Consider the following 15,643-nt stretch of genomic DNA (forward strand, 5'->3'; position numbering starts at 1 on the left):
AGGAAGGGAGGAAGGAAGGGAGGAAGGAAGGGAGGAAGGAGAGAAAGAAAAGCTATATCTTTCAAGAATGTTTCACACATGACTGTACTGTTACTATCTTTAATCTGTTATAACAGACACACTGGAGACATGAAAAGAATTGAGTTTTTGTTTTTTTTCCTAATTAAAGCTGAAGTATCTTGGATGCAGATGAAACCTTTGTCCTAATACAGAAGGCTCCTATATTCAATACAGTTAATATTCTCCAATTCAAGGACAGAAAGTAAACGAGTAAACCACAGATTAAGGATTTAGCCAAATTCCACCAGGATCATGTGCTCTTTCACTACACCAGTGTCTGTACAGTATTAAAAAAGTCAGATAAAAAGGTTTCTAATTTTTTTGCCTTCTGACCTGACTACATTAAAGACCACAATCATATGACAACATATTTTTGCACAACATATTTTGTGCCACCATAGTAAGCTGAAAAACAGCAAAAACAAAAATTCATGCTGTTCTCAAGATTTCTTCTATGTAATTCTACACTGCACTACTTATTTACCCTCAAGACTGTCTGTAAGTTACTAAATACAGCAAGTCTTGGTGTTGCAGCTGTTAGTCACAACAGAGCAATCAGTTATATCCCCAGTGATGGTATTGGTCTAATTTCTTTAAGTTCTTTCACCTCTTGAGCAGACTACTTTTAGATCTTTTTTTAAATTATTGTTATTATTTTCCTTTAACCTTTTCAGAAGTATTGTCTGTATTTTGCTGCCAGTGCAGCTGGTCCTGTGCAGATGTCTGGGCACTCAGCTCTGGATCAAGGATGATATCCAGCTGTAAGCAAATGAACTGCGTAGTACATCACCACTTTTGATGAGCAAGCAGACAGAAATAAGTTGATAATATGATAATAAATTATCATCTGTGTGCCTCCAGAGAAACAAGAAATTGAAACCACTCCCAATTTATAGATTGGGAAAAAATCCAAAAATCAAAATTAAATGAACAAATAAATGAATTAATTTTAAAAAATCAGAAAGAGACTAGTGTCTAAATTACACTTCAAGCAAAATTTAACATCCTACAGTGAATTACGCAGAAATCTTACATTCCTCACACTTGTTTTTGTTGTAAAACTTAGGTAGGCATCTGAACTTTTGCTTCTTTGATTTTCCATAAGAACATGCTTAATCAACCTGCTTAATTTTCTGCTGAAAGCCCTTACAGAGCCTCAAAGCAAAGTTTTCCAGCAGTCACGGTGGCTCTGGTTGTGCCCTGATGAAGCACAACCCGATATGCATATTCTACCCATATTATACTAGAAATTCAATTTCTTCTGCCAAACAGACTAAAAATTAACTAACAAATTTTATTTCAGACTTACATTTCAGTCCTCTGACACTGTAAGAGCTTCAATTCATAGAATAATGTATCTTGAGATTGCCCTTACTTACTAATGCTGAAATAATTCTTGAGGTCAGGCTGCTCATCAGTCAAGAAAACAAAATTTAAAGGGATGGAGAAGGAAGAAGTCACAATTGATGCCAGATCATGTATACTTCTGGAAAGGATACTTCTGGATTTCAGACAATTCTTTGTACCTTTCTCACCAATTTCCCAATGGTTTTCCATCTCTATTGTACATTCTGTTGTGAATTCCAATCTAGCTTCTCTTCTCCCAAGGAATACCTAGGAAATTCATGCAGCAAACTCAGTTTCTGATTTCTGCTTCTGGGTCCAGGCACCTAACAGATGCTGCAGAGCTCAGAATATGAATTCTTGCCAGACAGATGTTCCTACTCAACTAACAAAATTCTCCAACTTCCCATAGATTACAGAAGGCAATTTCAAAAACAGAATGAGAAAATTCTCAGTGGTAAAACTTCAGAGAGGTCCCAGAGACCCTGTTAGTAAAGACTGGTTATAAGTTACCTCTCACCCTACTGTCAAAGCAATAACTGAAGAACTAGCTGAGACCTTCTATAACTGAAGTCTTGCTGAACAGCAATACAAATCCAGAAGTGGGAAACACCAGCATATGAGCTTAGCCAAAACCATTAAGGACTAAGTTTGCCTTTACTGAATGCTGTGGGAAGCAAGCAGAGAAAAAATTCACTGAAAGAGATTCAATTATTGATGTTCATAGTTACACAATCAGCTTGGTGCTTAAAAGAAGAAAATAACACAAGTAAATGGCTTAAAACGTATAGTAACCCTGGTTTGTAGGAGCTCAAAAAGCCTTTACACAAAGCAAGAACCAGTGAGAGCTCGAGAGAAACAGGAGTCCTTCAAGCAATGCAGCAATTTCACAGGAGAAACTGTCAACAAGACTTCAAGATGAGCCAGTTAGATAAATTCTGAAAATGATTTTTAGAGGCCAATTGAATTTGTTAATAGTATCAGTTTAGCTGGATACTGAAATATTGTTTAGGTCAGATTTATAGCAGGTTCTTCTACTAAGCCTTCAATAGCTGGACAACGTACTCCTAAAAAGGGAGACATAAGCTGACTAAGGGATTTAACCTGAATTTAAGATTCTTAGTTTTCATTAAGTTGCCCATGTCAAGCCAGTCTCAGCAAGCTGGTAAGCCAAAAGACACACTGAGATTTTAACTGAATACTTTCTTTATGTAATGGAATGTTGCAAGGCTTAGCAAGATTCACTCTCAGGGCAATGATACATTAAGTTTTGTGTCCAGCAGTGGCAAAAGCCCAGAGTTTCACAAAGAGAACATCAATTCTACAGTTCTTTTTTTCACATAATTTTCTTTTCATTCGTCTGAAGTTACATATTTTGCTCAGCACTTGCCAGAAAATGAATTTATAGAGAAGGGAATTGCAGCTGAATTTTAAAGCCACCCACATGAGTTATTCTCATTCTGGATTTTTCCTTGCCCTGCTACCAGTGGCAACAGAGGTGACAGTTTCTATCAATCACTCTACAACAGACAAGGTGACAAATACGTGACATCATCAAGAGGCTGAAATTTGCTTTCATCAGAGCTCGTGCAGACTATTGATCTATATAGCAATTTGCTTCAGCTTTAATCCTCTAATTTTTCTCCATAAATTAGAACAGAAGGAATACATCTGTCAGTTTTGTAGGAAAAGCACCACCAACAAAGGCACAGAAGATGACTGCAATTCACTGTACTTAACATTTTAAATCAAATTAATTTTTGCACAGTGAATGAACTCCCCTCCTTCCAACACTAGCAGTTGAGGATCGGCAGGTGATTTAGCTGAATCTTTAAATAAATTTTAAGCTCACCAAGAGCAAAAAGCAACGTCACATCTTCAGCTTTACTGTAACTGAAATTGATTTTAAGTTAATATCATTATACTCACTTAACCATATTTCGTAGCAGTTACTGAAAAAGATACATTAAAAATTACCCAGCACAGCACATCCCTATGTAAAATATGCAATCGATGTGCATGCAATAGATGCTGTAAAGGCTTCAGTACAGGTGAAGAAAAAATCACTGCACTTGTTTAAATGCCAAGTGCCCCCTTGTGGTTAGCATGCTCTTTGTATTCGAAACAGTTGAAATGCATGAATCACAGAATCACAGATAACATTTGAGAATAGAGAGTCCTGTTTGCATCACATATTGTCATGAACCAGGTTAAGGAAATTTGTCCAGAGATCTGTTGGAAAAATCCAGTTCCTTCAGCTAAAGAGGTGTAGGGCAGTGCTACCCAAATCCTTCTATTGATGCCCACAACATTGTTTTATCATCTGCCAAAGTGGGAGGAGGAAGTTAAAACCCAGACCTCCATCACTGTACTTCACATTTAAAACAAAAGATGATGCTGAATCCAAAATGTTTTACTTCTTATCTCTCCTGTGAGGCTTGGGAAAGGCCTTGAAATTCATTACAAATCTTTCTTGGGAGAAATCCAAGGGTCCCAGACAATTGCTAAGCAATTCCTGAAATTCCTGAACAGACAGCAGTCTGGAGAATGGCCAGCTAATAATGTCAGTCCACTGCAAGTTTTTCCCTGATTGTTTTCTTTGAAATACAAAGTGCATTCTGCCTCTGGGAACCCACAAAGTGATTTGTGAGAAACAGTCTGCTGGTTTGTGCAAGGCTGCCAGGAGGAACAACTAAAGCCAACGTGAAAAAGAAAGGAAAGGACTGTGAGTCAAAAAGGTCTCTTGGAGACATCCAAAACACTTGGCCTAAGTCAGATGAAAGGAGTCTGGCAGGAGGCAGGACGCAGCTCAGCGCTGTGAGACAGAATATAAGACTTTCTCCAAAATACTTCCAATCTTGACAATAAAGACCAGATATCAGACCTGTTTGTCACAGAGCTATGGATGATGTATTCCAGCAAGAGCAACAAGATTCATTTAACACTGACTTGTTGAAAGAATTGTCAACGTTTCCTGTGCCATTAGGAAGTGATGATGTTCCCCATAGGCAGTTAACAACACCTACTGTGGTACAGCTTCTTTGTGTTTTCATAAACACTGGATGCCTCTCCTGTTAGGTTGCCAACACCCTCTCTAGTGTGACACTGTCACACATTCTGCTTATGGTTTTTATATAGGAAAAACCCTGAGGTTGATCTGCTAGGATTGCTGCACGCAGTCACTCCAGTCTCAGAAAGGCAGTGCTTTAAAGGAAGTATCTGGCTGCAATGGTGAGAATTTTCTCAGCTATGGTGCTGGGCAGTCCTGAAAACAGTGATTTATCACAGAAACCTTCGTTCCTTGGCTAATTTTAACTAGAGCGTTGCTAAGGCAATGCTATCAGGAGTGTGCTCTTCTGAACTGATTTTGTAGTATGCTTTCGGTATTAGCATACTAAAGCTGCTATCCAGGGATCCTCTCTAGCAGAAACGGTGAGAGAGAATAAAATCACTTTCCTCCTACTTATGGAGGAATCCAGCAGACAATGCGCATTTCACCAAAACACACTTAATGAAAAAATGTGAACAAATGAATGCTTAATATGTTTAAGAGGGGTAAACAAAATTCACACCGTGTTAAGCTTTGGAGAGAAGGCATTCTTTCTGCAATTATTCCTGAAGTGGTGTATGACATTTGTATTATTCATTGGGATATAAAGGAAATTACTGACTAAACCAGTTTTCAGTGTTGCAACTCCCCTGTGCTTGTCACCATTTAGATTATTTTTAATCAACTCTCAGTACACAAAAATGGTTTTCTAAATCCTGGCTATTCTAATTTGTGTGTTGAAGGTAATGGATCCACATTTACTGTCCTGTGATATGTGTCCTTCATGATATTTTTGAAATAAAATAAAAGGAATACAGCAAGAACGATAACTGTTTTTTAAATGATTTAGGGGTGTTTTTAACAGCAAGGAATCATTCATCAGTAACATTCTAATTCTGAAGTGAAAACAGTGCAAGCCATCTGCAACAATTATTGCAATTTATGCACACTGAAAATCCTTGTGCTTCCTTCTGCATCGCCCCAGAATTTGCATTTGTATTCCTCTCTTTCAGTTTTTTATAGCTCACTCACTGCCAGAGTCCCTGATGACTAATCTTTATTTTCCCTGTTGTGCTTGAAATCAAGAAAATGTTTTATCCTACCTATCTCTAAATGAGACAAATCACTCCATGGATATGCTTTTCTCCTTCTATTGACTACATAAGACCCTAAATGACAAGCTGAGTGAGACAAATATCCTTAATGCCTTTGAGATATCTCCTCTGTTAAACATGGCTGAAACTGGTAATGAAATTAAGAATTATTAGAGGTGCCTCTAATAACTCAAACTGTGTAACTAACTTCTTTGGGAACATAGGTTAAAAGGACTTGCAAATGCTATTTCATTTTCAAAGCACATTGCTTAGTGTCTGTTGTTGCTATACTCTTGAAATGGTATCATCTTGCTAGAAGAATCACCTTGCTATCCTTTCACTTTATATGCAACAGCAAGCTGAGGACTAAATATCATAGTGTACTTCTCATTTAATGTACACACATGATCTTTATATATACACTCTCAGCATTTTTACTCTGAGTGAATGTAGATTGATGATCGACTGATCTCTGCTTTTCTACACCCACTCACCACATCTGTTCTTTATTCTCATTTGCAGAGAAGCTAAATATTCCCCAATGCTCCTCTGAACAATTCCAAAAACATAAAAATGATTTGGATAAATCTTTATGCTTACACACCACAAACTGATCTGCGTATTTTTTACAGATGTTTTATCTGCCAAAATTGAAAAGAAAATGGAGCTCTGCATTTCTACAAGGGTAACTGTAAAAATACATGGACTTTCCTGATAGTTTCAGTGAAAAAAGGACAGCAAAGTCCCCAAAACACAGCCATTTTCTTTTTCCTTCCATCTCCTGCCAATCAAAACAAGCTAAAATGAAGCTTTTTCTAAATTTCAAAGCATTTTTTTCCACTCTTGGATAACAGACAAATGTATTCACACTAAACTGGAAGGATGAAAAACAGCAGCATAAAAATCTATGGCATGGCACATGGGCTCCAGACCTCCCTAGGTGTCACTGAGTAAGTGTAGGACACTCCAAATTGTTTCCTAGGCTCCTTTTGGCAGAATGAATCTTACTGTTCCACTGCCATTCTTTCATTTACAGGCGCAGTAATCAAATCTCACAGAATGACAGCCCATAGGTGAGGAGGCAAAGCAGAATTTAGTAAGGATTAGAAATGTACTGGATTGGTGCAGCACAGCTGCTGACAAAGCTCACAGATTATCTAACTGGTAATGGCTCTCCAGGTGCCTGGCAAAGGTGTAGTTGGATTGGTGAAGAGAACATTGGAAATGTGATGGAAATAAACACTTTTAATATTGCCATTGTGCACGGCAGTGCACGCTTTACAGGCTGATGGGAATAACCTTGTCTGAAGCAGACTGCTGTAAATTTTCTAGCCCATTGTCCTGTGCTCAAGACTTCTTTTCAAAAATCATTCCACTTGTATTTTTAAACCAAGTCCCTGAAACAGGCAAATGGGATGGGAAGGATTTTCTTCATTGCTTTAATTGGCTGTTTGAAAAAAAATATATATATATCCAGCCATCTGAAGAACATCATGGAGTCTAGGACAGTACTAAACCTAAGAAGAATATTTACTGTCTGAAAGCCATGAATTAAATCAGAATAAGCAATCAATTATTCACACTCTGCTTAAAATGGGTAATAATTCCCACTAACACAGCATGCAGACTCCTCCAGGCTCAGTGAACTCCCATTAATCTTCAGAATCTGAAGCATGGGAGTCAGATGGAGGCACTTCTACTTGTGTAAGTGCATAAGAAGTTGTTTTATGCTTTGTTGAAATGCAGCTGGTGAAATAAAAGCATATTAAGTAATACAACCTTAAAAAAAAACATAAAAATCCAATTTGTCCTGTGCTGCAAAAATTGAGTACTTACTATACAATGAGGAATTTTCCTGGGACTGTATTGCACAAAAAGTAACAGCAATTGTTCATATTTATTGTCACTTATGCTACAAAACTGTGAGTAGTGCTGGATACACTGAAGCACTGCACTGAAGAGAACCTCGTGGAGTTCAATTAAGCAAAAATGTAAAGTCTTCCTGCTGGTGAGGAAAACTCCATGCTCTGGTATGTGCAGGGGAGGCTGAGAGAGATGGGGTTGTTCAGTGTGGAGAAAAGAAGGCTCGGGGGGTCTTACCCTTGTGTATAAATACCTGATGGGATGGGAGGAAGAAAAGGGAGCCAGGCTACTTTTAGAGGTACCCAGAGACAGGACAAGAGGTAATGGGAACAATCTAAAACACGTGAAATTCCATCTAAGCCAAGAGAACACTTTTTTATTGTTCAAACACAGAAACACGTTGCCCAGAGAAATTGAGAAGGTTCTGTCTATGGAGACACTCAAAATCTCACTGGCCATGAGGCCAAGCAACCTCTTGCAGCTGACCTGCCTTGAGCAGGGGTGTTGGACTAAAAAATCACAAAGCAGTCCCTTCCAGCCTAAGAGATTCCATCATTTTGTGATCAAGGTTTTACATTTTTTCAGTTATTGACAGCACCAGTCTAGCTACTCCATCTCATACACATCACTGAGGGTGATGTAGAATCTTTACTCAGTCAAAAAATCTACTCCACGATTATTCCCAACATTTAGGTCCTTTATTCCCACTTCATTATTATGTTCTATGCCTTATAAATTCATAACCAATTGCCTAACTGAAACAACTGAAAAACTAAGTGGGACTGTTTGCTTTGGTTTCTCGACAGGACCACAGATACTGTTTGTTAAGGAACAATAACATATAAAAAAAAATTGTACAATTAATTTAATTTAATGTAATGTCTTCTGTGGTTTTGAAGCTGAAGCAACTGAATTCCACTGTACTCACCAAAGGCATTTGATCAAAGATGCGAACAATGGCCAGTTTATCTACAAATAAGCAGAAGGTGCAACTCATTGACTTCATTCAACATAGAATCACTAATTTTATTGAAAAACAATTATGAATGCCCATTTCTACCTGTTGGATTTCCATGAATAAGCTCCACCTTGTCTTTAAGAATACTAATTTGCCTTTGCAGCTGTCTGTTCAATTCTACTTGCATCTCATATCTGGTTTTCCACTCATTACCTTAAAAACAAGTACAGGGTTATTCTGTTTCCCAGATTATTCCATGCTATTTCAAGTAGAAGTCAACTTCTGTTTTTTCAAGCAGTTCTTACTTTTTTTTTTCAGAAGATTGAGAAGGTCTCCAGTTAGTATTCCTCATACTAAGGAAGTATTCATTTGAATTACAAAAGAGCTTGAAAATATAGATCAAGGGATTCCTTTTACCACAAGGCTTACTGTGGCCAGAATATTAACTGACTATCTCTATGAACTCATGTCATCCGTTATATCTTTAATAGCTAACAGAAAAAAAAGCTAACATGCAGCATTTAGTAGTCCATAATTTCACATCTTTCATTTCATATTGAAGGTCCTTAATTTTTCACATTTCACATCTATAACAGTCATTTTTTGAAAGGGAAAATTAATATTCCAAAATAAAAATTTGTATCACTGTAAGTTCTACCAAAAGAAAAAATAATTTGCTGTGTTTCTTATTCAATTAGTAAGACTGTTGCAATTCACTTACCTTCATCTTCAACACCACTAAGCTTTTTCTCCAGTTCCGTTACTGTTCTTCTCAATTCAGATATTGAATTTTCAAGCATTTGCCTGTGGTATTTAGAAAAGTCAATGACAAGGCTTTGCATTAATCTAATTATTAAAAAAAAAAAAAAAAAAAAAAAAAAGACTAAATCAAATATACTTTCAACTCAGCTCCAAACAAAATGCAGCAAAACACATTACAAAAGCAGTTTGTGATTATTTCATATCAGTTTTTTTGGAAGATTTCCTAAACCAACCAAGGCTCTTGAACGCATCCATTTTTCAAAGACCAACTTGAGATCTTTCAAAAGAACTGAGAACACAACTCTGTAAATTGGAATATGGTCTACAATACAAATATGTAATTCATTTTTGAAATAAGAGGGATGTATTTTAAATCTTAGTATGGTTCATTACAACATAATGGGTTCATAAAACCCTTGTATATCCTATTTATTGGTGTGTTTTTTAAGGGAAGCTTTCACATCAATGTAAATCTTCCCATTCTGAATACATTCGTGAGAAGTGTTCTTCAATAAATAGTTAGCTCTATTAGAAATAAAGTTTCAGACATCGGCTCTGTCACCAGAATGGTATCACCTGTTGCTCATCCCATGATCACTCAGCAGAATTTTGTTTTCCATAGCTTGGAACATCATTTTCAACCTAAAGTTACAGAAACAGAAGCAGACCAATCATGATCGGAAATGCCTGCAATGGGGAGAGAGAGGGAAAGAAAAACTGAAACAGTACAGAAGTTCAAAGAAAATAAAACAAGCAGAAGAGTAATAAAAGGTAATTCAGGTAAGTTTTCAGTGCAAGAAACATACAGAGTCACAATTAGACAGAAATCTTCCATGACCAGAGACAACTGGGTCTTCCAGTCTCTCTTTGCTCTAATGCTGTTCTTCCCTACCAACTTTAAATTAGGGAGGGGAGACAGAGTCAAAGAAATAATGAAAATATAGGTAGCATAGTGGAGACAAAAAAGGTTGTGGTGAAAGTCTCACCAAAGATACAGTTGAAGCACATGAGTCAAAAAGTTTAGATCCAGGAAAACTGGAGGAAATCTGATCATTGCTGCTAATTTGTTCCCACTCCAAATGGCAGAGGCAGATAGCTAAGAAGGAAGACAAAATCTTATTATATCACTGGCATATTTTCAACACAAGTAGATAATATTTACTTACAGCAGATTTCTATCAACCTCTCAGTGCTTGTAAAACAGGAAATTGTGATGAAGGCAAGTGTCAAAATGGCATTTTGGGAAGGAAATAACAGCTGGAATGGGACACCGGCAGAGATATAAATAGAGCTGAGCTATATCCAAATTAAATTAATATTCCTCTTAAAGAAAATATTGTGTGCTGATGAGTAGCATGGTTAGAATGAGTCCTTCAAACACGGTATTTTCAGCTTTTCAAGACTACACAAAACATCTCTCACAGCACGTTAGATTTTATTCTTCTTTGTGCATCACTAGCAAAGCTGCTAACCAACTTCCAATTTATATCCCTTCCTGACTAAAATGTATACTGAAGTGACACACTGTGAGGTATCAGGCTGTAATTGCTGAGAAAAATCTTTTTTTCATTTGGAAATGAAAACCATTCTCATAAAAAAAAAAATTAATAGTAAATATTTAGTATTCCAATAGCAACTAGAAAGTAGGCAGGGTGCTTATTCAGTGTATATATAGTAAACTACACTCTCCGTATTGACAGAGGAGTGTAGAAATAAATCAGCTTGACCAACTTGGTAAATACTTCAGCTTACTACTGTATTGAGAATACTTGGCATTTATGGAGCTATTTCTAATTGTGACAGGAAACAACAGGCCAAACCACTTGTCTGTTACTGTGAATGTAAAACAGCTCTGTGCAGCTGCTTGCCCACAGCCCTGGGCTGTACTTGAAGGGGCACTGGTGCTGGTGTGATTTTACCAATAGCCTCACAGTTATTAAAAACCAGGCATGATCTTTTCCCGTATCATTGGACAACTGATAGTCGTCACAGAAGAAATCCCATAAACCCTCAAAGCCCCAAAGTTAATCGACAATCAGATTTAATGACATCCACATCCACTAAACAAAATCAGGAAGCTTCTTGTGAAGGAGAAAAAAGTTGCAGTACAGATAAGAAGACTGATTGAAAATACAGACAAAAATTTGCTGATGTTCCTGTTAAGACAGTTTGCAGGTGTTGTTTTGCTTGACAGTGACAGCCACTTAGGATGAAAACCATTTTCCTGCACCTTTTGCTATCCAGATCTCAGCATCTAGAGCACACAATAGGCAAAAGACTGCCTGAAGCCATTTTGTTTACTGGAGAGAAACTAGTGCTACATTACAGGTGAAGCTTAAGGCAAATCATTAGTTCTAGAGCTCCAGCCCTGCTACAAGGCAGGCCTTTACTGGTTCCTGTAGAAGACAAAATACACAGGTGCCTTCAGAATCTCTGAACAAAGCAAATAGTACTATACATTACAAAAGACACCACAGGCAAGAGTATATATAGCACTAAAAGCTCCAGGCACTGTCACTCAGCAGTGTGCTGGGCAAATCCTGCAACTCTCGCTGTCTGGAAAGCCACAAAAGCTGAAATCTCAAAGTGGAATTTTCACATGCAACTCTACTGACATCAGTAAATTGACAGAGTGAGCTGACATGCATGCACACAGAGCCTAAAGACCTCTGTCTACTAAGAAGTATAATGCAGTACTATGTTTTCTCTCTAGCTTACGAACATTTGTCATGGCAGTTCCCAAAAAGAACCTGTGTTAAATCTCGATTACAGTAAGTCAGTGTCAGGTTAAGCTAATGACTTTCATTAAAGCCTTTCACAGTATTATATCCACAATCACTGAGAATCAGCAGGTTCTTAGGTAAAGACCCCTCACTGACACAGATGATTCAATTTACTCCTTGAAGTAAAAATCCCTTCTTAAATGAGAGTGGTAGGAGGGCTGTTACCAAACTGTCTGAGTGGAACAATAATCAAATAAGCCAGCAAAAGGATGACATGGGTGAGACTGCACTTAGGAATGGAGACATCTATCTACAAGCAGTCATCCTCAGCTTTCTTTACACCCATTGGAGAGAAAACTTCTCAGGGTGTGAGTCATCTCCTCCTAAAGCAGCCAACCAAAGTAGGTCAGATGAATCACACCTTAAAGCCTTCTGTATTCACTGACAACACAGGCGCCTGTTTCAGATGTTGATTTCTAACAATCCTGGTTGCCAACAGTTGAATAAATAACAATACAATAATGGTACTGCCTGCTTGTATGCACAAGATAAACATGGGACATAGCTGCAGAATCCACCAGGAGCAGCAGGCTTTCCACTGTGTTTATGTCATGCTATAGAAACAGAGACTTTTGTTAAATACGTTTATTTTTTGTTTGATCAGCACAGAAGACACATCTTTGTGTGACCTGGGCTTTGGACCATGGTTGCAGAACGTTCTCAGGGATATCAGCAAGAGCTTCAGGTGCATAAAATACCCAGGTTTTCATTAGTTAAAACAATAATAAATCACAGCAGTGAAACAAAGTCAATACTGGCCAGCTTTTTATTTGAGCACCAATAACAAAATGGTGAGCCTGGTAAATAGGAGTCGGTGTTTGCTTTGGATAACTTCTGTCTTACACTGATGCACTACTCACCACTCTGGAGATTCATTAAAAGGACCTTTGCTCACACACAGGTACAAGCGTGACCGAGCTCCTTTGTGCACTGTTCTGAGCACAGATGCCCAACCATACTGACTCTATGATAAACCTTAGCTTCCTCTTCCTGCTAGCAGATAAACATTTCATAAAGTACAATTGCAGAGAACCCTCAGCTTGGAGACTGAAATAAACACTGTCCTGGGGAAAAACAGACATGGAACTGAATGTTTGAAAACCGTACAGAAAGTGTCTGAATTAAGGCAGCACCCCAAGGAGCTTCTGGTATTTTAACTTTTGGCTTATTAGCACTCAAAAGGCAGAAATGTTCCAAAAAAATAGAAAAAAAATCCTAAAATTCCACACAATGGAACATTTACATCAACACTGTTAACACCAAGCTATTTAGTCGGATCCCTGAAACATTTGCCTCTTAAAACAGTCACACACTGCCATCTCTGCAGAACTACGCTAGGAAGATGTCTCGGGGATGGTTACAGTGAAATCTGGCTTTCCAGCTTTATTCCACTGGGAAGAAATGTGTATTGCCATAATCTCATCACTCATTCCCTTCTCCCCACCAACAAGGCATCACTCCTCCAAGCCTTTTTCTGTACCACAAACCCGTCCTTATCCCACACCAGCTCCTCTCCCATCCCCATTCCCCTGCCCGCTCACTGCCAGCTTCATTCTGGCTGAAATTATTCACCCACCTCCTCAGGCTCCTCTTGCCAGCCCCCTGACCTGCTACAGCTCGCCACTTCCCCCCGCAATCCCAGATTTTCACCACACTCTCCCAGTCCCCAAAGCGCTCTTCGATCCCCACAGATGCAGAGCGCACTGCGGGACCTCCCGCCAGCTGCCCCTGAGGCAGCACCACCCGCCATTTTCCCGCCTCCCCCCCCGGGACCACTCCTTCGGCCCCACTCCCGTCACTCACTGCCTCCTCCTCTCCCGCCCCAGCTCCATCTCCAGCCCTTCGGAATCGCCGCGCTCCCCCATGGCGCCACCGGCCCGCCGGGGGCCGCAGAACGGCCGCTGTGTGTCTGGCGGCCGCCTGAGGGAGCGGCGAGGCGCGCCCTGCCCCGGCTGCGCGGCGGCCGCGGTCCAAGCTCTCTTCTTCGCTTTGTAAAGGCGAAGCTTCACGAGGCCGACTGCGTTAATCGCACAGCTTAGTGCTGCATGGCGGCGCCTCTGTCTCCCTGTCGCTTTCTCTGGCTGCTTCAGTGGCAGCTCTTACATTCAAGTGACTACTTAACAAGCCCATAGAATTCATAAAAGCCCCGAAATTTCAGGTGGTTAGTGACCTGAAATGGTCCACCGTCTGCTCAGAAAAGCAAGAGACAGTGTGAAACGGGGCCAGTGCTGACTGGAGAGATGATCTCTGCCCTTATTCAGGAAGATGGGCTGTAATTTTGCCTTACTGGCACACTATGAAATCAAGAAAAGCTCTAGTTTGTCATTTACTTCTGTCGTGCGATCAGCAAGCCTTATGTAACAGCCCTCCAGCTTGCTAGGAAAGACACACTGCTTCCCAAGTTTCAAAAGAGTTACGTTTTATGGTTACTTTAATGTAGCCAAAACCAGCATTGGCATCCAAAAGTCAGCTCTGCAATTATGTGAATTTTGGCTCTAAAACTGGTGACATTGGGATGGGCCAATCTGTTTTCTTGCTGATACAGAAATGGCAGGGTCCTGATCCTCATGTTTAGCTGCACATGTCTGCTGTTTACCTTATGCCAGTTCTGGAAGCTGTCAATCTTCTCTTTGAGCCAATTCCATTTGCTAATTAACTCAGCAGAAAACCAGGAGGCGAAGAGCCAAGAGGCAGGCTGATTGCTGCTGGATTAGCGATCCACTATGATCTAATGCATAAGGGTACGACAATAGGATAGAGAGTATGAAACCTTATCATAAAGACAAAAAAAGTCATTTAAATGTGTCTGGTATATATTAGGACAGGTGATTTTTGACAGTTTGTACTTAGAACTGGTACTATTATCTAATCAGTGAATTATCATTTGATTTATGAATTGAATGCAAAATTGCCTGCTATGAGCTATTTCAAGAACATCTTCAAGAATGTAACCAGCTTACAGAATAGTTGTCAAACTAGAGGCTGTATGTGGACAGCTCAGAAAGAGCCACAGAATCACAAGAAAGTCTCTGAAGATGTAACCTGGCCACCACGTACCATCTGCCCCAGGAGACACTTCTTTGGCCTCCTCTCTAGGAAGCTTTCAGTCCCACCCTCCACTCAGGGATTAACATGTGCCCTAACTAGGTGAGATCTCAGAAACTGGGTCACAGAGTGCATGTGAGGATGAGCCCAGATCTCGTTGCTTGGCTGGGCTGGCAAAGGACAGCAAGTCTAAATATGTGCTTCACCAGATGGTTTGGGAGCTGGAGTGAGATCACATCAAAAATATCTTGTGGACCAAGATCATGTGCCAGTAGGTCGAAACTTCAAACCATCAAGATTATTACCAGATACTTCGAGAACAGTAGTGACTATGCAGCACGTGGGACTTATCCTCCATTTTTTTTATTCCAGATAAAGATATATACAGATAGCTACAAATGTATTTTACTTGTTTTCAGGCTTTTCAGTCTAAAATTTTCAGAGACTATAAGAAAAGTTATAAAATTTGGTCACAACATGATGTGGTTAAAAAAAAATTAAAGACATCTTCAGATTATGTGAAGGCAATAGATGGCAAGGATTGCTTAAAAACAAGGTAGACCAATTGGTGAAGGTAAACATTTGGATTACAAAAAATTAATTTTGACAGAGAATTAGTTATTTCAATAGCACCAATATATTAGGGTATGATGATGTGACTGGCTGTGTAGACAAGGGGAAAAAA

General features: G+C 39.2%; 1 protein-coding gene across 2 annotated transcripts in view; it reads right to left on the reverse strand.

Annotated features, from left to right (window-relative positions):
• The window catches only part of LOC122177686 (coiled-coil domain-containing protein 169-like), a 24,758-nt gene extending 14,217 nt beyond the window's left edge, over positions 1–10,541 (reverse strand). The window contains exons 1-5 of one of the 2 annotated variants that reach the window (XM_042867324.1): positions 10,117–10,541; positions 9,707–9,772; positions 9,090–9,172; positions 8,471–8,581; positions 8,339–8,379 (exon numbers count right to left, since the gene is read on the reverse strand). In XM_042867324.1, coding sequence (XP_042723258.1) covers positions 8,339–8,379; positions 8,471–8,581; positions 9,090–9,172; positions 9,707–9,772; positions 10,117–10,184 — 369 coding nt within the window. In that variant the 5' untranslated portion in view covers positions 10,185–10,541. The remainder of the gene's footprint in view (positions 1–8,338; positions 8,380–8,470; positions 8,582–9,089; positions 9,173–9,706; positions 9,773–10,116) is intronic. The other variant, XM_042867325.1, reaches the window with a different exon arrangement.
• Between the last annotated feature and the right edge of the window lie 5,102 nt (positions 10,542–15,643).

Source organism: Lagopus leucura, unplaced genomic scaffold, assembly GCF_019238085.1.
Source record: "Lagopus leucura isolate 7727_CA_CO unplaced genomic scaffold, USGS_WTPT01 Super-Scaffold_100001, whole genome shotgun sequence".
NCBI lineage: Eukaryota > Metazoa > Chordata > Aves > Galliformes > Phasianidae > Lagopus > Lagopus leucura.